The following is a 25,546-nucleotide window of genomic DNA, read 5'->3' as shown; positions in this document are numbered from 1 at the left end:
CGGCAGGCACCACCGGCAGGCACCCGCCCTGCCCGAACTCCTCGGAAAGTTGGACGGGGCACCCCCGCCCTCCATCTCGGCGCCCCCCGCCGCCTCCCCGGCCCCTTCGCACCCCTCTTTCACCCCCGCACCTCCCGTCCCCCACGGGCGCGGCGGGGCAGGCACAACCCGGCACGGGGTGCTGCCGGCGGAGGGGCTCGAACCCGCGGCTCCGGGAGGTTCGCCTCCCCCCCCGCCGGGGAGAGCCTCCCCGCTCCCCCGAGCGCGGGGCCGGCCGCAGCCGGCGGCGGGCGGCACTCACCGGGCGGCGGCTGCCTCTCGGAGCGGCTCCCCGCCGAGCGCTCGCCTCTCCCGGGGCGGGGGAGGAGTCGCGGGCGAAAGCAGGAGGTGGGGAAGGGCGGGGGAGGAGAGCGCGAACTGAGCCCTCCCGGCTCCCGTCGCCCCGCTCCCTCCCTGCCTCCGCCCCAGCGGCGCGGCGAGCGGAGGGGAGCGGCGCGGTGAGGCGGCGGCGGCGCCAGGGAAGCGGCGATGTGAGTGCCGGGGGGCCGGGAGGGAGCGGGCGGGCAGCACCGGCCTCTCGCAGCCCCCCCGGGCCGGGGGCCGGGCCGGTAACGGGGCGCCGGCGGCAGGGCCGGGCCCAGTGCCCTCAGGCCGGGGAGGGTGCCGCGGGGCAGCCGGGCTGCGGCCGGCGATCCGCGTTTCGCTGACCGGCTGGTTTCCCTCTCTGCTCGCCGCCGGTCCTCCCTGCTGCCCCTGCCCGGCCGTCTGTGCCCGCTGCGGCCCCTCATCGCTCCCGGGCGCGGCGGGGGAGCGCGGGTCCCCCGGGCCGCGGCCTCCCTGGGGAGGCGGGGAGGCCTGCGGGAGGAGGCCGCCCTGTCTTGGTCGGGCTGGCCGTCGCTGCCTCTGCTTAGGTGTTTAATTGGAAAATCTGTGTTAATACCCGACCGCGGGGGGGGGGGGGGGGGCCTTAAAAATCCGGGGTTTTGGTCTTTATTAGGTGAGAATGCCATATGAACGGCGTCTGCTCGTTTCTGCTACTTTTTCAGATATCCTAACGTCCCTGTTGGAAAAAGAAAAAAAAATAATCTGTATCTGATAAAAAAATTATTTAGACACCTTTCTGTGGAGAGGTGTTTGATGGTGAGGCTGTCTGGGCCTGTCTTGCAGAATGATCCGACGTACAGCAGTGTTCCTAATTCCAGTTATTGCTAAAATTATACCTGAACAGCTTCCTGACCCAGTTTATGTTGCTGGTTTTTTTCCTCTCTCTCCTAGTTCTTATCATGTTGCTCCTCATGTAGCCTATGTCCTGCTGCATCTAGAGCAGCAGACCTCTGCTCGCAGGAGATATCCCCAGCTTCAGATACTTAACTTTTGAAGGCTGACTCAGGCAGTTTGCTTTAGATTCCCTGTAGAAGGAAGAAGCACGCATCTATGGAGCTCAGTTTGCTTCGCAGATGCCTGTTGAGGATGGAAAGAGTGATGGTGTGGAGATGATAGTCTGTTTGTTGGCATGGAGAACTTGGGCAACTCGATACCTCACTTTTTAGACAGCTGAGTTAGGGGAGATGAGCTCCGCTGGAGCTACATACGTGCAGAAGGCTCCCTGCCCTGATATTCTTGTATATTGTGAAAAACATTTGTAGGGTTACCTTTCAAGTTGCATAATATACCGTTTAGAAAAGAGATCTGGCAAAGCAGATCTGTGCAAATGATCTTCAGCAGCAACGCAAATCAGACTGAGCAGCTTCTGCAGGCTCTGCTCTCCACTTGGATCGTCTTGTGGGACATTATGATTTGTATGTTGTTCAGAGGGGGCTACCACAGTTACAAAAAGAAGCAGCTGCTTGGGTTGTAAACTGGAATTTACAGAAGGGTTGCCGAAACTATAATCGACTCGAAGGCCAGAAGAGCTAAACCCTGCAGAGAAGTGCTTTGTTTCAGGTGGATGAAAATCCCATCCGGTACTGCTCTATAGGAGCCCACATGCAGACGTGCGTTCCATGATATGTTAGAAAGCCAACAAGCTCAGGTTAGGTAGAAGGCCAGCCCCACGTACTCAGGGTGTCAGGGATGCTGTTTCCTCGAGTCCTTGTTTTTAAATACCTTTTTTTTTTAGATAACAATTAAGGGCATGTATCTAAGAGGAGCTTTTAGGGTAGGATTAGTGGACTGTGAATGAATGGAGTTGCAGTGAATTATTTGGGAGCATGGGTCATTAGGGCCATAGCATTGGGACCTGCTTCACAGTACAAGAAAATCTTTTCATTTTTGGCCTCTTTCACTGCCAATTTTAGCATTGCATTCTTAGGTCGTACCAATACTGGGATATTTGAATTAGAATTAGCTGTTCTGGAATGGCTTCCGATGTGGAGGAGGGTCTGTTGTGAAATACATGGGATTTTTTTCTTTCATTCTTTTTACTTCTTTCCATTACAGAACTATTACTTTGCTTTAGAAGTACACAGTATTCCCAGAGAGAATTTATTACTGTGTCTGAATACTGTCCTGTTGAGTGGCTGTTACAGAACACAATAGCTAATCTGGATTAATTTCCTTCTGTAGTCGGGAGTCGGGAACTTGAATCTGTGTATTGCTTCCCTCACACACCTCTGCTCCAGAAGGCGATGCGTGCACGGGCTGTTCAGTGCTCAAACCTGCAGAAGGCTGGAAGGTCTTAACTTTGTGTAAAGTCTTCAGAGGTTGTAATTAGTAAAAACAAAGACGACTGCTGGGCATGTGCATGATATTCCCCTCCCCCGCATCCCTGCTGAATTTCAAGTCTGGTATTTTAGAACAGAGTTACTCAAAGCAAATGCTTCCAGATTGTGTTTGCATGGCTAAATTCTGTTGTTGTGTTCCAACCACCTGAAACAGTTGTTTCTTTCCTTTTTTTTTTTTTTTCTTTGCTATCCCCCCTCCCCCTTTTAATTTTGGCCGGTATGCGATTGGAACAAAAACCTCCAGCCCCGTCTCAAAGTCAGGTTTGGCAAAGCTGTCTCAGCCGAAGATAGCTTCTTTATGAGGGTTTCTTAAGCTTCCCTACATCAGGAAAGCTGATTGCACCACCTGTTGAAACATTAGTAATGCTGTAAGTTGGGAGGAGAAGCAGTTCACAGGTTGTCAGCGCGAGGCCCTGGGCCCTGGTACTGCTGGAGCCGCTCTGTGGGTTGCTTTCTGAACACTGGCGACAGAACCTGTCCACTTCCGTGTGCTCCCAAACGCGTGGCTCATGTGCAGCACGAGCGTGCGAACCGGTTATCGCAGCCTCGGCTGCGTGATTCTCGTGGCTCAAGAAATGAATTATGCAAAGTAAAAATACTGAGTTCAGGGGTTTTCTCTTGGAGTTTCAGCGTTTTCATATCTTTTGAAATGGTGGATGTGGCGGGTGATGTTAATACAGAGTTTCTACTTGTTCTTCCCCATCTTCTCACTCCCTCTGAAGTTTTAAATAAATTTCAGAAATCTGAAAATGGTTGTAACATTGACACTGTTTGCACTTTATAGCTGCTTGCAGCAAAGAGTTTGTCATTTCGTTAAAGCTTCAAGAAAACTGTTTGATGTTCACTCCCTCCTTCTCACTCCTTCCCTTTTAGCCCTCTGAACTGTGGCACATTCTGCCCCTGGGTGGTTTGACCAATAAAAGTTGAAAGAAAATCACTGTTCTTTAGGAGACGCGCATTTCTTGCAGGTTCGTACAGGATTTCCAACTCTGGCTGAAAGTTTACGGCAGTGTGTCCAGAAGTTGCCCAGTACCCATCTGTATCAGCGCTGCTCTGTTCCCTGTGTGCCCAGTAGCAGGCTGCCAAGCTGCTTGCTCAGCTAGCTCTGGGAAATCCGGCTCCGAGCGGACTTTGCCGGAACCCTTCCCAGGAGATAGAGCTTCACAGCAAAACTTGCTGACCCCTCGAGGTCGGTGTCACCAAGCTCCTGTCTGGATAGCCATGCCTGGGGAGACGTGTGCCGCCCTGAAGTCTCGACCCTGCAAACCTGGACGAGCCGGGCTTCGTGCGCTTTGGACTGTCTCTTCGTTTTGGTGAAGGGAAGAAAGATGGTTGCGGTGGTGGTGACTACCCTGTCGCCTGTCTGGTCCTTAGCAGGTTGGCCCGGCTGTAGAGCTGAAAACAAGAATCAGCCTTGACTTTACTGATGCAAGTGCAGGCAGAGGATAAGGAGTCTTAAAAGCTGTACCTGTGCAATGACTTTTTGAAATAACGATGTTTGCCTTGATTTGTACACATTTACTCAAGACCTCTGTACCACTTTAACAACATCTACTCTCAAGCCTTGGTTTGTCAGATTAGTAAAATAATCGCATACCTAAACATTGTCATCTATCTGGATTAACTTTCAGGCTTGTGACCAGAGCCTGTGAAGCACTTGTAGATTCTCACTGAAGTGGGGTCTCGCTTCAGTTGCTGCTTCTTTCCAAACGCTCCTCTGGTTTGCTCTCATCACAGCACTGGTGGTGCTTTGGAGGCTCCATCGCTGTTGCAGTGGCAGATGATATTCGGTGGATATTTTAGCTAAACTGGCTCTTTTTTTGAGCAGTATGAACTCAAGTGGAAAATCTTTGAGAGAATTACTCAGCGTGTAACACTCCTCGTGCTCATAGGTTGCGGAATTGGGACCGTAATTTACACAGCTAACTCAGTTAATCATGAAATGCAGTATTTAAGGTTCCCAGGATATCGGGTCTTCTGTATGGAGTAGCATTTACATTTCTTTTATACATAACAACAGAGAGCCAGCTCCAATCTTTATCAAAACCAATAGGGGATGAAGACAAAAGGCTTCTGTCCTCAAGACCTGGGTTTGTACTTAAGCCCCAGGTGTGCCCTCAGGTTCTCCAGCATGATTACTGTCTGCGTAGCTACAGTGGTTTGCTACAGATGTGATGTCCAGTAGTGTTTAGGAAAGAAATAGGTGGAAAATATAGCTGTGAAAATACAGCTCATCACACACTCAGGCCTTGACTTCTCGTGGGTGCAGCTGTACAATCTTAATTTTAGCACTTACACTCAATTCTGTTGAAGAGAAAGAGCCAGCCCCATTAGGTTAAACTTGGAAATACGCAGATGTTCTTGCACCTCTAAACGTGCAGCGAGGCTCTTTTACAATTTATATGTTTTCTGTCAGAATTCGTCCATTGCCTTAAGAAGGTTAACCTAGCTTTTAGCTGGAAATTTATCTTGGATGATGTTGAAGGATTTGGAGACAATTTGGGAGCCATAGCTCAGAGGAAAAAGGGCCGTGAGGTATTTCTGAGCTCTGAATATTTCCCTCCCACTTGGCTGGTTTTCTAGCCAGAGTGTTTGATTTCGCAGACTTTGGCCCTAGTACATTTTGATATATAAATCTCAAAAGCCTTTTAATTAAATGTGTGACTTAAGTAATCACCCAGTTTTAAAGTACATCATTTAGGGATGAGCGGATTTCTGTTTAGATCGAGGGGAAGCCCAGCTGCTTCTTTCTAGCTTTCCAGAAAATTGCTTGAAAAGCTGCGCATTGCTTATAAGTTGATATATTTTTGCGGAGGATATCCTTTGTACTTACACTTTTAAGTAATTTTAGCCCCTTAGACATTGTATATTTACATTAAGCATTGGTGGGAGAGCGTATTTTGATACCTGCTTAAATTTTTAAGACTTGATCAGATCTGTTTATGTTGTGAAAGATCTGCTTGCACGTATCATAAGGTTTGAGGGTGCTGTCGTTGTGCATGGAAGAGGTTTATTGTTTTTATTGAATAAAAATGTCAGGAAGTATTTTACTTGAACTCTGTACATTGACCTTCAGATGGGAGGCAAAGATTCATTTTTTGGACTGATCTTTTCTTGACTTGATCTTGACTTGTTTTTGGTTTTGCTGCTCATTCTTTTTCATTTTAACTTAAAAACATAGAAATCTGTTGCTGGAATGTGTTCTGTTGAACCTAAGCATCGCATCTGTTGCTGCAAGCCAATGAGAAATGGAATTATTTCTGCACAAGCCTCATCTGGCATTAGAAAGCATTTTTTGATGTAGAAACAGCCATTGGAGGGGTTGTGTCTTTTGTTGTTGAATACTTTTGTGTACTAACTTTTGAGCTCTGAAGAGTTTTCCCCAAGTTTCCTCACCCATGTGCAACTGACCTAAATTGCATGGTCCAGAAGTACTCACGTTTTTACACTGAAACATCCAAACAATTTACTGCCGTGTCTGTGACCCCACAGGTCAGGATCTATGCTAAGATTCCCCGCAGTAGCTCACGTTGTCCAGAACTGCACCTTTGTGTTCCTAAGCTCACTGTGTACAGCATCCAAAGTAGACTTAGACATCAAATCAACGTTTTACACTTAGAAACTTGTATGTGTTTTTATGAAAAATAGTGCAAGTTGCCCATTTCTGACAGTTTTGTGTTTAAACAGGGTATCCAGAGCTGCTTGTTTATCTCTGGCTTGTATTGGTTTGTATTTCCAGTTCTTAGAGCATCCCTTCTGTTGTAAAAATTTTGCAGTCTTCGGGGGTCAGGTGGGCACAGTCGCAACACTGAACTGAGCTTTAAGGGACACAGGAGTCGATATAGCTACTCCTGCTTGCTCCCTGTACTTTGTTTTTTTTTAAAAAAAAAAGAAAAACAAACTCTTAGCACTCAATCACCCAAAGAAGACTAAATTTAGTTTCTGAAGATATATATATATATAAAAACCTATGGCTTTGATTCAGATTATGCATCTTTTTTTGTTTTCTCTCTCCCCAGGGCTGATTACTGGAAATCACAGCCAAAAAAATTCTGCGATTACTGCAAGTGCTGGATAGCAGACAACAGACCTGTATGATGGACTACCATACTATGTCGATGATTCTGAAATACTAGGACTTTGAATTACAGGCTTTTAACATAACTTTTGATACTAATCTCTTCATGCATGAAATCTGTTGTTTCAAAATGCCTTTGGAATACCTGCGATATTTAAAATCTATTACGTGAGAGCCAGATAGTGCACACAAGATGGTGTATGTTGTTCTGCTTGTCAGTACAGATAAGAACTGAAATACCTGACCCTGCTTTTTCTTCAGGTTCTGTAACTTAACATTTGATCTGTCTCGAAACTGTGTCCGCGCCTGTTCCTGGCTTTCGTATGCAATTCGAAAGCAAAACCTGGCACATGTAGTGTTTATGTATGGTAGGCCTGGTACAGCCAGCGCTCTAAGCTTTTAAAGCAGGTTTCTTGCGTTTGACACAGCCCGCAGAAACGTCACTGGGTTACAGAAGGGTGTTTCTGACTTGCACATGCCTTTTGCAGACTGCTAGACCCATTGGTTCTCACTTAGAAAGAAGTTTTGCATTGCTGACTCGATGCCAGGGGTACTGCTGGAGCTGAGCTTCGTCTGCCTTACAGTTAGATACCCGTGGTTCCGAATGACCGGTGTGAGCTAATTGATTTAGGCTTCTTCTTGTAGTTGGTGAAGAAAAATACATGTTAAAGGGGGGAGATTGGGGTAACTTAGAAAGTCTCTCTTTAAATGAGATGAATCGTCCCCTGGATGTGCGTCCTCTGCACATGGGTTTACGCAAAGAAATTCTGGGGTTACTAGGTCAGGGTTGGGTGCCTAACACCTGAACACCTAAATGAGCTCAGATGTTTTTTGTGAGAACCACAAAGAGGATTTCCACTGTTGTACCTGTAGAGCTTCTGAACTCCTTCCAGTTCCTCCTGGCTTCAGTCTTTCTGGCAGCTTTTTGGCTTGCAGACTGGTCTGGTGTTGTCACTACCCAACTCTCCCACCTTGCCTGTTCCTCTCTCTCCCTGATTTGTGGGCCTGCAGACTAGTTTGAATTCATGGTATGTTTGTGGAGCGTAGCATAATCTAATTAAGGACCATAGATAATATTTGGAACTCTGAATAAGCCATATGGTTTTTGAAAGTTTGCATGATAACAGAGAGGGTTAAAAAAAAAAAATGAAGGGGTGATACTTGGAAGGATAGCACAGAGAGGGAACCCAGACTACATGGTACTTGCGTCTTGCATGTGTGCTGAACAGTAGTATTTGAAAATTTTTAAATTAAATACAGGCTATGAAATTTTATGATACCATTTTGGAGTGTTACTGATTTTTCATAATTTCTATGCTGAGTGTTTCTCAATGTTCCCAATTTCCTATAGCCATTTAATAGCTATAGTGTTTACTGTGACTGTTTTCAGAACAGGTTACATTTAGACTTGTTCAACTAAGTTTAGTCTATCTAAACTTTAACTAACTAAAATTAAGGAAATTAAAATTTATAATATGCATCATTATTCTCGTTTTTTTCCTTGCTTTTAAGAGCATTGAGTTTCATGAAAGAGGAAAGAATCACAAAGAAAATGTGGCAAAAAGAATTAGTGAGGTAACTCAAATATCTATTTGCACTAATACTTTTAATCTCTTTCATTATCAGACTTGTTTAATTTATTCTCTTGGGGTTTTTGTTTTGTTTTAGATTAAAAAGAAAAGCTTGGAAAAAGCAAAAGAAGAAGAAAACATGTCAAAAGAATTTGCAGCAATGGAGGAGGCTGCAATGAAAGCATATCAAGAGGATTTGAAAAGGCTGGGAATTAAGCCAGGTAGTTCATATAGCTGCCAAAGGATGAAAGACAGAATTGACAGAATATTGGATAAGAGTGTTTTTTCTTAAATTAGGTTTTAGGCTTCCAGAACTGTGTTTGGTCATTGAAGAAAAAAAAAAAAAGTCTGCAAATTGCCAGTAGTAGAAGTTGTAGTACAGAATGTTTTTAGCTACCGTGTTCTCTGGTCTATTTAACAATCCTATTTGGAGTAGAATAATTAAACAATATGATAAAAAAACATAGGCTGTAGTTGGTGCTTTGAATGGGCAGTGCAGCTTCCCTTAGTTCATTTTATGTTTCACTTGTGCCAGTTGGAGACAAAAGTTCCTGTTGAGTAGGAGAGGTTGGGTTCCCACTGTTACCAAATGGTAGAGATGAGAATCTCCTACTCAGCTTGCAGTTCTTCAGATACCTTTGTTCTGTCCGTGTGAAGACATGTTGTCCTTTTAAAAAAGTTTGTAGTTGCAAGCTGCTGTAGAAGCTATCTTTTTCATAAGGTTCTTTTTTGTTGTTGTTTAGTTAGAGCTCATTGGTCCTTATGGTTTTTCAGTTTATATTACTCATCTTTCAATATTTGGACTTTGTTTTGACACAATAGTATTGCCACTATGCAAGATGCTTAGAAAATAATCTTTTAAGTTTACCTTCTATGACTGTTATACTAATGAGTGAAAATACTCGTAAGAACAAAACTTTCTGTTTTCTGTTGCTCAGGAGTGACTAATAGTTAAGCTCAGATTATTACTCTTTTTTTAAAAGGAAGTATTATTTTCTTTAAGATGATGTAGGTCCCAGTTCGACACAGAGTAAAACACAGAGTAACACAGCGGAAACTAAAGGAAAGAAAGAAAAGAAAGAGAAGAAGGAAAAGAAGGAAAAGAAAGAAAAGAAAAAAAAGGGGTCTGAAGACACCTCGGTGCCATCAAAAACTGGAACGAAGGAGTGGGTGCAAGGGTTTTCTCCCGAAGGCTATACGTACTACTACAACACAAAAACAGGAGGTAAAAACTAGTGAGGAGCAAATGCAGATGCAGTTGTTTGATATTAATGAGAAAAGACTACCTGCATTTCTTTACTCTTCTGCTCTCTCGGTAGGAAGCTGATTACTAAAATATGAGCAATTAGATGGAGTTTTGATATTTAACATTCAAAACTTAGGCATCCAGCACTTCAGGCTGGTTGTGGTGTTTGTTAATGATGGGAGAGTGCAGGAACTCCACAGTTTCTGGAAGTGTTTAGCCTTTCAGAGGTTAAGTATACAAAAGGTAGCTGTGTTCTTCCTAAAAAAGCTTTCATATCAGGAATGTGAAATAAATTGATAGTGCCCGAGTAAAGGAAAGCGGTGATGGATTGCGGTCAGATTGTTTCTTTCCACATTTACAGGATTTATCTAACTGACTGCCTTCTGTTGAGGACCTGTGTTTTATAATCTATTTTAGAGCGTAAAAGCAACCCACTTTTATGATTAATGAGAATATTACAAGCTTTTTTATAAAATTAGGGATCGACATTAGTATTTACCTTAGCCTTTCCACGTACAAGATAACTTCCAAAAGGTAAAAAACTTGTGTGTTTAGTTTCTTTGGGCCTGTGCTACCACTTCAAAAAAAAACCCCACCTGTTTTGTACCAGAATTCCAGTGTCTGTTTATCAGACATATTTTAATGGAGTCTGGAGGGTGGTTAATCCCAGTAAAGCCAGCTGTAATTACAATACTTCGGTTTGTTGTTCATACCAGAGTTTGATCAAGGATGATTTACATTCCCATGAGGTGTATCTAAATTACTTGTTTGTATGTGTGCACACATCAGTGTCATACCCTTTAGATCTGTTTTTTCTAAATATTATTAAACATAAACAGGATTGAATTAAGGGTGTGTTGTTTTTTTTTTTAAGAATCACAGTGGGAGAAACCTAAAGGATTCCAAGGCAACTCTCAAAACTCACAAACGGTAATCAAACACTGTTATTTGTACTTTTCTTTGTCCTTGTAAACACTTACCAGAAATAAGCTAAGCAATTTGCAAGTCTTCCAATTGCAGAAAAGAAATTGTTTGCACTTAGGAAACTTAGGAAAACATAATTGCAATGTATAGAATATGTTATGATATACTTGATGAAAACTGGAATGTTACTGGAATTTTGTATGATTTTGATGCTTCAGCCCATAAAGTTGAAAAGCTTTTGGGGAATTCTGAATAAATTCTGTTCAACCTTTTGTGAATGAAATGTAATTAAAAAAATTACAACTCGCACATTTGAAACAATTAAGATTCCTTTATCTTAGGAAACACTGAGTTTGCGTTCTCAGATAGTAAAAAAAAAAAAAATAGGAGTGCCTGGTTTTTGTGTTTGCTCTATGATATGGTTATGTGATAATTTGTCTTTTTCATGGATTTCTTATGATCATGGAACGTATGTGCAAGCAACCTTTTAGCATATTACTTTATTTTCCTTATCTAAGGCACTGGAAAACTTGCAGAATAGTCCAAAGACAGAAAGGTTTCTTGTTATTATTAATGGGCTTTCCCCTGATACTTACCACTGCAGGATTTTTGTGCTTCACAGCATTAAAATCAGGATTTTTACAACACTCCTGTGTTGTAAGCACCTGTGTTACATTTCCCCGTTTTCAAAATAGTTGTTATAGGTACAGTATGATTTAAAGTCAGTGCTGTTTGCTAATGTTGAATTTGATGTTAGAAATCAAAAAAGCCTGGCTTTTTCAGAGTGGTTGGCATTCTGTAGCTTTGTACTGTCTCACCTCAGAAGGTCGCCTGTGCTTGGTGCTGGGTTACCGACAGTCAGAGGAGAACACGGTTCTAACTGTGTATATTTTTAGGCAATTGAATCAATTCACAAAATGTACGTGGAGTCTTGTCTGTATTCCATCTCTTGTTAAGGCAGTGTTTTATCTCAAAAATGCAGGCTTTTTCCATCCGGTGTTCGTTCCCAGGAGCCTGCACACTCCATGTCAGAGCTGCCCGTCACACGCTGCTCTGGATTTCTGATTCGTTTACCCTGCAGTTTGCACAACTTGTTAACCAGCACTACAGCTTTTATCTTTTCTAGCCAAGGCGTAGCTTTGCAGTATTTAGAAGCCAGCCTTGCTGTAGGCTGCCCCTGAAGGAGGTGGTCCTGTGGCTAATCTTGTGTGGTCCTTGGGTGCGTATTTGCCCTGGCAGTGAACTAGTTCAGGGGGTGAAGGGATCAGAGTTTAGATTAGTGTTTTGAAAGCTGATGTCCTTGCCGTCAGCCCTCTGGGTAGTCAGAGGAACGCTGGTGCGGGGGGAGCAGATGGAGGAGAGAAGGAGCTCCCTTCTTGGCAACGATCTGAAGTTAGCTCGCCTCAGCTATATCATAAACACACACCTGCAGCCTCGGATATCTCTCCAGTGCCACATGGCTGTATTTTGCCGTTCCTCCCTCACCCTGCTCAGTGACTTTGTGGTGTCTTGAGTTATTTTCGCTGTTGCTAAAAACAAGCATTTGATTGCTCCCTTATTTAGTCTGAGCTAAAGATATTGAGAACATTCCAGATCTCTAACAAGGACTCACTGCCCAGAAATTAAAGGGCACACTTGCGATATGCAGCGCGAGTGAGATTCACAGGCCCTCCTTGTTCTACGGCACGTTAGCTTGCTGCTCAGACTTTGTAAGCGGTGGAGAGTACAGAGTAATGAAAAGGCGTGTTCAAGACTACCTGCAGCTTTAGTTAGATTGACAGCGTGCGTGTTAGCATTTATGTAGTAGACTACTCAGCGTGCCTAGTGTCAAATACCTGCTGAAGACGTCTAAGAATCGGGTCTAAAATGCTCAGGATCTAACTCTAACGAAAAGAATAGGTTGTACTTAAGACCAGGTTTTTGTCCTCTTTCTACTTAGATAAAATAAATTTTCCTTTTGCCTCCTTTATTGAAACCAGCACACTGAAGCTTTTGAGAGCAAAACCTTGAGGAAGCTTGCTCACTGAAGGCTTTCTTGCCTTTGCCTGCTCTGAACCTACTGGTACAGCTTTTCCTGCTCACAGAGCGGGTGTGAGAACTTTTAACTTCTGGTTGTGTTGTGTTTTTTTAAAAAACGACAAAGTTTTAATAGAGTATTGAGCAAATGTAAAAGCCTATCTATATGTGTATATGTCTGTATACACACACAAGACATTTATTAATGCCAAAATAATGTATGGTGAAGCTGCATAAATGTTCTGCCTAATACCGGGGAGCAGGCAATGTTAGTACCTAAGGAGCAGTGAAGTAGTTGTAAGTGTTGATAAAAATCGGATTCTTAAGGAAGATGTTAACTCTTGTGTGATGACTGGTTAGCTAGCTGTGACTGATTCTGCAAAACATTTTCTCTTTAATTCCACACCCACAAAGACATACCTGCAACTTCTGCCGCATTTCATAAGTAATTGTTAATTAGTAGGGAAAAACAGTTCTTTGTTGAAATCGGTGCTTTACTAAAGAAGTAAATTTGTGGCATGCATTCCTGCAAAGCTTGATTCTTCAGTTATTTTTGGTGAAGATCTCTTTTGGGATAAATTTTAGAAGTTGTGGTTTTGTTTGCTTAGGTTAAATTTGTGGTAGTATTTGTTGGTACTGGTATTCTATAGCCCTCACAAAACCCAAAGTATTCAAGAGGAATTTTTCCTTGGTCTCTACTTAAGACAATAATGAAAACAGGAATATCAGCTTCAGGTGTGAACACTTTGGAAAATAAAAAACATGTACAATAATGGCCTTTATGGCCTTTATCATAATTTGAACTGTATGGCAATGTTTACTGTACCACCTCATACTAATTATCCATTGTGTGAAAAAATTGCCTATGTGCATTTGCCGGACTTCAGGTTAAACAACTCAATCTCATTTGAGTCAAAGGGAATAGTTTCTAACAACTTTAGGTGTTCAAGCTTTAAACCAGTAAAATTATCGTGAACAAAAAGTACTCAAGGGTTGAATAGTCGTACAAGTGATGCTTTGGCTGATCCTTGGAACTCTTTTCTAATTAGCTCCTGTATCTTTTTCTCAGGCAGCAGAGTGGGTAGAAGGTGTCACTGAAGATGGGCACACTTACTACTATAACACGCAGACAGGAGGTAAGGAGAGCTTGTGTTCCAGTTGAGCTCTGTTTCAGAAGAGAGGGTTTTCAGAGCAGCATTTTATTTTGCAAATAACTGCATTTTGAGGCCATTACTAAGTTTTGTAACTTTTAAGCTGTTACCTTAGTTGAAATACTCTTGTTGCTTAAGCCAGTGCTGGCTTTTTATAGCTGTGTTGTCGGTGTGTATGCCCTTGTGCTTCACAGGCTTTTTTAGACTTTCAACTCACAACTCTAAAATACGGGTTCTTCTTTTCTACGTATACATTGAAATGACAGTTTGGAAACCAGTAAGGCAGGGAATTTTGTTTTGATAGGTATGTAGGACTGAATGTCACTTTTCCCCTACATGGGGAACTCTGCGGTAGCTGCCTCAGAGCAGGCATCTGTTTTCTAAATCTGTTTGAATCATTTTAAGGTCAATGATGCCTCTCTGGAGAGCAAGTGATTTTATGCTGGCTATGAGCTTTCCTTCTGCTGTTGGGTATAAAGTGGCGTGCCTAACGATGCCAAAAATAGAAAAAAACCCAAACCTTTCCGTTTTTCAGCATGCCACTCCCCTGCTCAAATGATTTGCAATTTTTTTCTTTTGAAAGGAAAAAGAGATGCTGGTTATTTTTAAACATTGCCTTTTAAGTTCAGATGCATTTTATGCCTTTGGTTGCATTGTTTTTTAAAGTTCTTCAAGGATGCATGACACACGAGAAGAATGTCTTTGTAATCATCATATTTGGTAAAAGTTTGGCTTCTGAGATTTTTAAAGTGATCCCTTACTTTTAAATAGCTGCAGGTATCTTGGAAATGCTTGAAAATTGCTTGTCAGTTCTGCTAACACTGATCCCATCCTCTGAAGACAAGACAAATTGTTAACCGAGGGGACTGATAGGAGTGTCTCATGTCAGGCATGCAACTGAGGAGGCCGGTGTCTGTAGGCTTAGCTTCTGCTACGAGTCGGGCTTTGGGAGGCTGCACCTTACCCTGCTGGCTGTATGTGACACCTGGGGAGGTGAACTTTCCAGATTACTGGTCTAAAGCTACACGACAGCAGTACCGTTAAGAAACTGTTTTGTTCATCCAGAGCCACTTGTTGCCAGTTTCTTACACCTTTACTTCTTCAAGATACATCTAGAAGCATACCTGTTAAATCATGGAATCATCAAGGTTGGAAAAGACCTCTAAGTTCATCAAGTCTAGCTGTCCACCCAAGGCCACTAGGCCTGCTAAAGCATGTCCTGCAGTGCCACATCTACACGTTTTTTGAACACCTCCAGGGATGGGGACTCCACCACCTCCCTGGACAGCCTGTTCCAATGCCTGACCGCTCTTTCAGTAAAGAAATTTTTCCTAATATCCGATCTAAAACTCCCCTGACAGCACTTGAGGCCTCTCGTCCTATTGCTAGTTACCTGGGAGAAGAGACCAACACTTGCCTCGCTACAACCTCCTTTCAGGTAGTTATAGAGAGCAATAAGGTCTCTCCTCAGCCTCCTCTTCTCCAGACAGCCCCAGCTCCCTCAGCTGCTCCTCACAAGACTTGTTCTCCAGACCCCTCACCAGCCTCATTGCCCTTCTCTGGACACGCTCCAGCACCTCAATGTCCTTCTTATAGTGAGGGGCCCAAAACTGAACACAGTACTCCAGGTGCGGCCTCACCTGTGCCGAATACAAGGGCACGATCACCTCCCTACTCCTGCTGGCCACACTGTTCCTGATACAGGCCAGGATGCTGTTGGCCTTCTTGGCCACCTGGGCACACTGCTGGCTCATGTTCAGCCGGCTGTTGACCAACACCCCAAGGTCCTTCTCCGCTGGGCAGCTTTCCAGCCACTCCTCCCCAAGCTTGTAGCGTTGCATGGGGTTGTTGTGATCGAAGTGCAGGACCCGGCATTTGGCCTTGTTGAAACTCATGCAGTTGGCCTTCACCCATCGATCCAGCCTGTAATGTTGTTTTCAGTTAGGGATTTATTTGAAAATATGTGAAATAGTTGGAAAAATAGTAGTTCTATTACATTTGAAAGCTTATATAAAATTACAGATTGAAAGTTGGCCTTATTGTTACTGAAACCGGTTTTAAGATCATTGAGTCAACTTTTATTTAAATATTTCCTCTCAGTATGTTTTCTGGAATATTACCTTTGCATTGAAAATGAGGTCGTATCCTGCAGATACTTTCATGTCTTTTCAGCATAATGTTTGTATTTCGTTGTTTACTTGACAGCTCTTTAATTAGAGACCTAACGTTACCGAGCCGAGTAGCAGGGGTTTATCTGCCCAGAGAGCTGAAGCTCGCAGTTGGCGTTCTGTACCTCATCCTGTCTTTGTAGTCGATGGACAACTCAAATCAAATAGGGATCTCTAGAGGGCAACTCATCTGTTCTGTGCTGGGATGAGAGGGACCTTGTGGACCGCCGTTCACCATGCATGACATTTTTCTTAAGCACTAATTACAACAACTTTATCAACAGTGAATTCATCTGTCATGACAGTATCTCTGCTGGGAAGTGAAATGTTATCTTTCTGATTGTGTTTACTAAAACAAACATACCAAACAAAGGCAAAAGCCTTGTGCTAAATTATTTGCTGTGTTTTTGCATAAGGCAGCACTGCTTCTGAAAGGTAATGTTGTCAAAGCAGCAACAGATCAGAATTAGAAACATAAATAATGTGGTTATTCAAATATCTTGGACAGTATCCACATGGGAGAAACCGGCTGGTTTTGTTTCAAATAAGAAGCGTCATCGTGACAAGAATTCTGGAGAGCTTGCAGAAACAGGTTCCAAAGCGTCTGAATCGGACTCAGAAGATAGTGAAAATGAAGCACAGAGTTCAGAAACAAATTTCAAGGTAAGTTCTCTCTTCAGATTTATTTTACATACACTAATTATTGTCTAGCATAAGATGATCTGTCTTTCATCTCTTGTGATAGGCTGTACTCAGTGTAATGAGGTTAAACCTGATGACTGAAAGTAGAAGTCTGCACTTTTTTGAGTTGTAAAATGCATCTTTATGCAGTTACTTGGCCCATTAGTGGCACAGTTCTGGAATACAAAACATAATCTTCCCATCAGCCCCCCAGAAGTAGATTGGATTCCTCAAGAAATGTGATGTTCTCTGAGAAAGGTCACTGTCATCTCTCTGAAATAATCCACAAGGTGGTTTGGATTTCAGTGTGGGGATGACTTCTTACCTGCATTGGTAAACGTGACTGCCAAGAGACTTCAGGGAGTGCCTTCGATTGAAGATGGCATGGTTGTAGTTTACTTGTTAATTGAGAGAAGCATTGGCAGCACAGTACAAAACTTGTATCAATCATATTTTTGTCTTTAGATTTAAAACTTAAGCTAAAGGGTGTGATTACGACTCTGGGTCAGATGGTTTTTCTGAAACTGGTAGTTCAGAACAGGCAGAGAGTTTAAATACAAAATTTATCCATAGACAGGTGTTAATTCTAAAATGTGTATTTTTGTGTCACTGTGCATCATTATGAATTACCATCAGGTACTAGCTGTAAAGTGCATGTATCTGCATGCACAGAAAGCTGTATGTGAGTTTTTGCCTCTTTTTTTTTTCTTTTTTTTTTTAATGTGGAAACCTTTGTTTTAATTAAGTTTGTGTTGGCTACTCCTTGCTAACTTCAGCCTTGATAGATGGGATTTTCCAACTTCAGATTTTGTAACATTTAAGATTTATTTCAACTCTGTGTGTGTGAAAGCTCGAAAGAAATTTAAAGATTTTATTACAATATGAGTTTATTATTTCAACTTACTCTTGGTTGAAAGGTATGAATAGTAGCTAACAGTAAACAAAAGATGTAAAATAAAGCTACATTGTGTTTTTATTTAGGCATTTTTGCTTAAGGTGGGTTTTTTCCTCTTTAGAGGAAAGGAGATAATGGTGAAAAATCAGAGGGGAAAAAATCTTCCAAAGCTAAAAAGTTAAGTCCTTACGGGAAATGGCGACCAGTGACTTCAGAAGAAACTGTTGATAAAAAGGAGAGTACATCAGCTTCCCAGGAAACCGGCAGTGATGAACCCAGCAAGACCAAACCGTATGGGAAATGGAAAGCGCTTAAGGAAGAAGGAGAAGGAGAGGAAGAAGAAGAAAAAGAAGAAGAACCATGGTGAGGATCTTTTTACCGTAGTTATTTTCATAATATTTGTTTCCAGAATATTTGTTTTCGGAGCTGAAGCTTTTTCTTCTGAATTCTGGCAGAGGTAGCACAACAGTGATTGGAAACGTAGCCCACATACAGTTTGTTCTGCAGTGATTATTTTAGGTGATGGCTCTCCATGGCACGTAGTGGTGGTGGTTTGGTTTTAGTGTAGAAGTTCACCATGAGTGCAAAGTAAATTAAAATGATCTGAAGGGTCGTTGTCATCCATCATTTTTCTTGGAGGCTGAGTATCAACTATGTAAATGTAGTTACTCTAAGCTGATGTTCTTTAACACTGTCTCCTTCAACAGCCTGGTCCAGCTGCCTCAGGAGCTCTTGTGACTGTTTTTTCAACTGCTCCCAGCCTTGGAACAGCATAGGCAGCTTTCTCAGGGCCTCTAGCTTCCAGGCTAAATTCTGTTTCTTTCTGACGAGTAATTAGTTGTGCTGTCTATGCCTGGAATTCAGGAGCAGTCTTGATCTTCTAGGGCCAGCAGCAGCCTAATGTTGATCGTACTGGGTTGGCGTTGCTTTGAATTCCTTCCCTGTGGGATCAATAGCTGCTGACACAACGAGTGTGCTTTTTTAGACTCCGAGCAACTTCTACCTAAGCCCGGTATGTTTGGCTGAGTTACTTCCACAAGCAGTGAATTGTTTCTCACTGTGGTGTTGTACGGACTCTTAACTGTTCACTTGAAGGACACAGCCTAGAAGACACTTCTAATTTTTTGTCTTACTTTCACCCAGTGTTGCAGTAAAAGACTTGTGGTTGAACTGGTTTTCTTGTTCCCTCATTTCCCTCATTTCAAAACAGATCTAAGCAAAACCAAAACAAAATCCACTACAACCTTTTCTGCTCTCACTGTAAGTAAGTCCTGGAGGCTCTTGTAATGTGGTGGGAGACATTTTCTGTAATGATCTAAATAAGAAGATGAAAGACAAAACCTGTCATCTAGTTCTGCCATTTTTAAATCTGGAAGCTGTCTCTCTCTCCCATGTTCCAGCCGATGTGCTGCAGATCGTGCATCTGACTGGGGGAGAGGGGAGTGTTTTGTTTTACTGCATAATGCCCGAGATGGCACATTTTATTACGACTCTTGCTGTCTTTTATGGCCAGTGTCTTCTTATGGGGCCCTCTGGGAGTCTGGTAAAATGAGGTTTGGGACAATGAAATCGGTCTTTTCCCTCATACTCACCCCACTCTTTGTCATTTTAGTTCTAAATTATTCAGCAGATAGAGTTTTGACACTGTTTAAATTAAGCATTGATACACTTCCTTGAGGATGGTAATGTCACTTGATCAGGTCACATAACATCTCCTGTATTGGACCAGCAAACCGCTGCTTGACTCCAGAGCTGATCCGTTCTTCCAGGTTTTTGCAAAGCACTGTCCAATAAAAAGTGCTTTCAGCTACCAAGCCTTATAGATCAGTCTGTACGCTGACACGCAGGCTTGATGTATACACACATGTAAATGAGACCAGTGCAGTTGTTGATGATTTACTTTAAACTGAGACTAGGCGCAGTGCCAACCACTTTCAGAACGTTTACATTTTAAGGATACTGCAGCAGATGCGTTTTCTTGACTTGCAGTCATTCTCATGGCTCTTTTGTGGGTGCTTGAGCTGATCCATGTCTTCCTGGAAGCACAGGACCTGAAACTAGGTGTAATACACGAGCCAAAAGATTTCTTGTGTGGATTGGCCAGGAATGCAATGTGTATCTCTTTGCAGTAGTGTTACGCTGCTGTGGTTCCTGCGGGGCTTGTGATTTAGATCATTCTCTGCGAACTGTTCAGTTGTTCTCCGTCGTGTGTTTGTGCCACGGGTGATTCTTGTAGAACACAGTGTTTTGCTGTTCACCTCCTCAGACCGACTGGTCATTTTTAGATGATGTCTTTGATCTGTTCAGATCAGTATGGGCCGTGATCCTGTCCTCCAGAGCTGCTTCCTCCAGCTTGGGGTCGTTGGCGGATTCGGTGAGACTGTTCTCTGTTTGGGCGTGCAGACTCTCACCGATGGACACCTGCGGAACACTGCTTGTTTTTCACTTCTCATACCAGCACACACAGAAGAAACAAAGAACATGTTTGGTTTTTTTTCTTGATCCCTGTCATGATGATGATCATGGCTGGAAGACTGCGTCTAGCTCAAAGCTGCTCTGACAATTAAATATGGATGTTGCTGTCTGCAGGACAGCACGTTGTTTTCTCTGTGTAGATTTCACCCTTTTATGTTTTCCTCTCTTCTCCCAGTGAAAAAGTGGACCTGGAGCTTCCTGGTACAGAGAGTGAGAATCCACCACCTCCAGTGCTGGAGGTTCCAGAAGACGATGTGACAGTGATATTTAAAGAGAAGACAGTCACCTCCCTCGGAGACCTGACAGAAGGGGTGCCAACGTTTAAAAAGAGGAAATTTGAAAACGGAAAATCTAGAAACTTAAGACAAAGACTAAGTGATCAGTAATACTTAACAAGTCATTTTAGATTCTGTTTCAGCTAGAGTGAATCAAAAGTTTAATATTTTAAACAGGCTTTTATAAAGAAAATATTGAATAGAAATTAAGGATTTATAGGTATTAAAACATGTCAGTTGTAATATTTTTTTATTTTATTTTGATGTGATTGATTTTGGAATGGAAGTTTGTGTTATATTACTTATGCAATATTGTAAATAGATTTATTTTTTATTTTAACCATGCCATCTAAGTTCGATATGCTCTGTGTATGCTGTTTTAAATACATTGTGTAAGGTTTTTTACTCCTTTTCTAAGTATGGGAGAATGTAGTAATCCTTAATCTGGCAAAAATGATGCAGACCTTTTATTTTTACAGAGGAACTGGATCTATGGCACGTCCTGGAGAGTAAAAATCATCCCCCAAGATTGTTACGGTGGAGTAGTTTCCCACCTAATGAGTAGAAATATTGTGCTTACTAACCTTTGGCTAATTGCTTTCAAAAGAGTAGGTGGTGAGAGTGCCAGCATTTCAAACAGATCATCTCAAAGCTGTTTTTAGAGGAGTTAGTCACATCGATGCCAGTCATTGCAAATGACATTCTGAAAGAAATTATTTGTGTACATGCATGATAAATGTATTAAACCTCTGCAGAAAATACAAACCTGTTGAATCTTAACTTTTAATAACAGCACCAGAGCCGCCCCCATTGAAGTAGATATTTCTGTGGTGCCTTCCTGTTGTGTTTTGCTGTATTATTGTCTCTGCGTGAATTTTTCTTTCTTTTTACACATCAAGTTTTCCTTTTTTTTTGGTGTTGTTTTCTTTTTGCCTCTTTCTCTGTAAAAAAATAATTGCCTGATATTTTAATGAAAAAATATTCCAAAGACCTGGCCCTGCTGCAGCATCCAGCACCCTTCTGGGGCTGATGGGCTCTGTCTGTCGGTAAGAGGACTGCGTTGAGTAGTTGCAGTGTGCACTAAGGGCTAAGTGTGTTGAAGCTATATCGGTCTCAGGACCATAGGAGAGGAAGACAAAAGATGGATAAGTAGAGCTGGTGGCTGTACTGTCCACGATGGCTTGGACATTTTCTTAAGGACTGTAGACTTGGTTTCTTCGTTTAGTGGGATTGGTCTGCATTTGGCATCATCGAGATCCATGGGCTGCGTAAGAATATAGCTACGCTTACTGCCTCTCTAGGTATCAAACAGTGCACTGGTAAGGTTCAAGGCATGCATCCATTACAAAAATATGTCTCTGTTCCTAAAGCTCACAGTGTTTTGTTCAGGAGAGTTGCAGTCAAGAACAGAGGGTGCAGTTCAGACAGTTGCCAGAGTCCAGCTACAGCAAAATAGAGCTGGTAACTGCTGAGCTTGAACTTCACTGAGAAAATGACTGTTAATCTGTCAGATCAGCGGAGAAAGGAGCACAAGGCAGCGAATCTGGTTTATCATGTAGTACAAGGAAGCTGAAGGCCTTTTTTTTCTATTCTGTGATGTTTTATCTGTGCATAGAAGAGAAATAAGTATTGTATTTAATCCCATGTGTTTGGCTTCTTCAGGGTTGTTGTGTTTCTTCTGATGTTTGTTTTAAGAAATCTGGAAGTTTCCTGTAATACCTAGCTCTGTATGCAGGATGCGTGCTGGATGCTCTCAGTGTCATAGATGCAGGAGTGTACAACGTGGACTCCACGTGAGAGACCTCACACGCAAGGCTACAACAGAACTGTCCGTTCTGCCAAGGAGAGGTGGCCAGGATTCCTGAAAATCAGATTTTTCAGGCTTTGTTCTTATTTGCCCATTACTCCAACAGCTAGGAGCTTGCTCTAACTTCCAGCCTCCATGCATGCATGACCAGTTTGCACTCGCTTCCTCCCGACTCGCTCAAGTATCACCCTTCCGCTGAGTAGCTTTGCTTCCTCTCGGACCCATCGCGTCTTTTCTCTCCTGAATCACATAAAGCGTCCTCGTGTGACGGGGCCTTCAGTGCTCCACCAGCACTTCTCCTCATCCTTTCCAGCCGCAGTTTGCCTGGGCTTTATGTTCGGGCACGCTGAAGGCCGCGCGGGATGTCGCCAACACTTCCTCAGTGTGTTGGCAGGAGCTCTTGATACGGCCCTGAGCCACATTTGCCTTTCCAGTGACTGCATCGTGCCGTCTGCCGCGGGGGCTCTCTGATTTACCACTGCGACTCGCTCTTGCTGCTCCTTTGCCGTTGCCAACTGCTGAGTTAACAGCTGATCATGCTTTCCTTTCAAGCACCTTTTTTTTCTTCCCCGTAACAAATTTGTTTTGTACTGCTGTACTTCCCCTGCTTCTGCTACTCCAAGCTTAAAGTATATCCAATTCTTTACGATTTCTGTAAAATGATGTTATTAGTACAGTTTTATAGGGTAGTGTAGTGTTTTTATAGGCTTCACTTTTAGTATCCTCTATGGAGGCCATCTTTCCTCTTCTAGTGAGTGCATCTTTCCTTAAAAAATGTTGTGTCACTTTGAAGTGGTCGTAGGCAGTGATTTAAGATACCTGTACATTGCTCGAGCAGATGTTTGAAAACATCTGAAAATAAGTGTTCCAGAGTTGTTTCCTTGCGGAGCTGCTCCTAGTTGTGATACGAACCAACGGTCTTTGTCAAGTACCGTGTTTAACAGACAAACCAAACAAAGTATTTACGTTAGGAAAGAAGATTAAATGTTTTCTGTGTTCGCTGGTAAAGTTCATTTAAATACCATACGCTTGCTTTTGCTGATGTGACTTCTAAAGCCTGCATTTCACCAAGCAGCAGAGCGCTTCGCTCTCCACCTCCTCTGAAAGTCAGTCTGAGCAGAGACCAGTTTGTTCTGTGTCCTGAAGTGTGAATTATAATAATGGCCAGTGAATCAACTTGATATATCCAAAGCCACTGTTTTAATTTTGCACCATGCTGTCGTTCGATTTCCTCATTGTGTGTCTCAACCAAATATTTTCTGTACAAAAGTAGTGTCTTGTGTGAGATGAGGCAGATGCTGCCTTTCCAGGACATCTGTTCTGCACAGATCTCCCTTCCTTCTGTGCTATCTCCCTGCAAAACCTTCTGCCTTTGGAATTTGCCGTAGGAATCCTCTGGGTGAGACCACAGTTATGCTCCTCATCTGCCAGTCCTACCTTGGGCTGTGCTGGCTTTTGGCAAACGAATGTTCCTTTTACTGTTCCAGAAGAACAGTGGTTTCAGAAGAAGAGCGTGTTTGTGTCCCGACTAACCCATTTTCTATCATGCAGCGTGTTTTTAGCTGCTCGCCTGCTTTTATCACACGCCCCTTGCGCGAGGGCTGCATGCTTGGGTTTATGGGCTGTCGCAGAGCTTATCAGCAAGATGAGAGAAAGGCGGAGTCATCGCAATTTCTGATGATGGTTTCTTTTGCGTGGTTTTGAGCAAGTCAGTTAATTGCTCTGTATTTTTGTTTCCTTGCCTCGTCTTTCAGCTGTCTTGCCTGTTTAGAAGGAGCTTCACAGTATAGGATGCATGTTTTTGGTGTGTGTGTTTTTGCAGTAGGGTCTGCCGGAACTTGGTGATGCTTTTAGAAGCAAACATAATGCATATAGTAAAAAAGAAAATTATTTTGTTGGGTTCTGTTACACCAGAAGCTGAGCAGAGACCACCTGCTCAGTTTGACACAGGTTATAGAATAATCGTTGGTCCTATTTAGGCTCAGCCAAATTTTAACCCTTCACCTGAGAATTTGTAGGTCAAAATCCAGACTTTCCCAAAAGGGTTAGGTTTGCTTTTTGTTTGATGCTCACAGACAAAATCTGTACTGCAGCATCATCCCATCCCAGTGCTCAGATTTAGAAGATGGGAGGGCTGGTCAGGACGTGGATCCGAGTCAAATTCACTAACCTGTGCATGTATTAAAACATTTCTCCTATTTCCCAGCACCCTTGAAAAAGATGTTACTTCAGTGCATATTTTGACACCTCAGAAACGGAGTAAAAACCTGTCTCATGCTGGTTGTTTTCCTTGATTTGCTATTCGAGTTGCACCTCCCCTTTTTAGCACTTCCCTTATTACAGGTGTCTTCCTCCAGCATCCCGATATATGCAAACCCGCGTATCGCCCCTGTGCCGCATTTCTGCCGCCCACCTGCACCTCACCCCTGCTCTGCGGGAGCCCTCCAAGAGCTGCACGTTGTCCTGCGCAGGCCACCGCGTCTCCAGAGCCTGGCTTAAGCCAAGCGCTGCCACCGCCGCCGCCTGTTCGCGTCGCGCCCTGCAGAGGTACCGCCTTACCCGTTCTCAGACAGGACGCGCGCTGCGTCAAGACCGACTGCCCGCGCTCGTTTGATTCCCCTGATGGTTCGTCTTCCTGGGACAGGTGTCATTCCGTTCCTCCTGCGGGGTTTGCAGCCCTCAGACCCTTCCGCTTGCTGGTACAGAGGCTGTGCGCGTACCTTCTGCTGCCTGCTGCAGCAGCCCTTTGGTTCTGTTCCGTCAGCCGTACCTCCTCTTGCATCCACCTCTCGCGCCCTCCTGCCTTCTACCTGCTACATTGTTTAACTGCGGAGTCGTGGTAGCCATTTGTGTGATTGATTGACAGATCTAGCTTTGTGAAATGTTCCGGGATACAGCTTGAATAAAAGTTTCTGTACAAAGCAAAAAGCGTTGCAAATAATAATCTGAAAAGGGCTACGTTTGCCCAAGAGGATTCCCGGAGAATGTCAGCAAACGCAGGTTTCGTTCTACCTGTAACACCAGGAGCAGCCCCCGCTGGAAACCAGCAGACAGCGTTACACGGACCATGGGCTGAAGACAGTGGATTTCAACTGCGTAACTAAAGAGACCGTGAAGAACAGCGGGGTGACTGGAAGGGGCTTGGTTTCGTTCGTAAGGGTTGTCTGCAAAGTTAAACAGCTGGTTTCTCATTAACAGTGTCGCAGTTGCAATTACAAAACATGGCAGACTCTTGAAGTGGAGTTTGTACGAGAAAACCAAATAAAGCTTTCTTTTGAACAATGTAATTACTGTTGTTCATCTGTTCCTTCTCTGGAGATACTCAAGACCTGTCTGGACGAGGTCCTGTGCAGCCTGCTGTAGGTGACCCTGCTTCGGCAGGGGGGGTTGGACTGGATGATCCCTGGAGGTCCCTTCCAACCCCAAACATTCTGTGATTCCGTGGCAACCCAAGAGATTTATGGGTGCGTGTTCTGTTAAAAATGGGGCCTGGGGTAAATACAAACCACAATAGGTATGTAGATGTGGAAGTGCTT

The 25,546-nt window shown here is 43.3% G+C and overlaps 2 protein-coding genes across 2 annotated transcripts in view; one reads left to right on the top strand and one right to left on the bottom strand.

The window, feature by feature from the left end:
- The window catches only part of ELF1 (E74 like ETS transcription factor 1), a 92,636-nt gene extending 92,249 nt beyond the window's left edge, over positions 1-387 (bottom strand). The window contains exon 1 of the mRNA XM_075422519.1: positions 302-387. The gene's annotated coding sequence lies outside the window, so the exon portion shown is untranslated. The remainder of the gene's footprint in view (positions 1-301) is intronic.
- Positions 382-25,297, top strand: WBP4 (WW domain binding protein 4). The gene is made up of 10 exons (XM_075422638.1): positions 382-530; positions 6,743-6,815; positions 8,314-8,376; positions 8,470-8,593; positions 9,376-9,597; positions 10,493-10,548; positions 13,628-13,694; positions 16,386-16,540; positions 17,575-17,816; positions 20,104-25,297. Coding segments are annotated over exons 1-10 (1,215 nt in total). The 5' UTR covers positions 382-528; the 3' UTR covers positions 20,315-25,297.
- Positions 25,298-25,546: the final 249 nt, after the last annotated feature.

The sequence above is a fragment of the Opisthocomus hoazin genome, chromosome 1 (genome assembly GCF_030867145.1).
Source record: "Opisthocomus hoazin isolate bOpiHoa1 chromosome 1, bOpiHoa1.hap1, whole genome shotgun sequence".
Lineage (NCBI taxonomy): Eukaryota > Metazoa > Chordata > Aves > Opisthocomiformes > Opisthocomidae > Opisthocomus > Opisthocomus hoazin.
The sequence above is the reverse complement of the archived record's forward strand: the minus strand, read 5'-3'. Positions and strand labels throughout refer to the sequence as shown.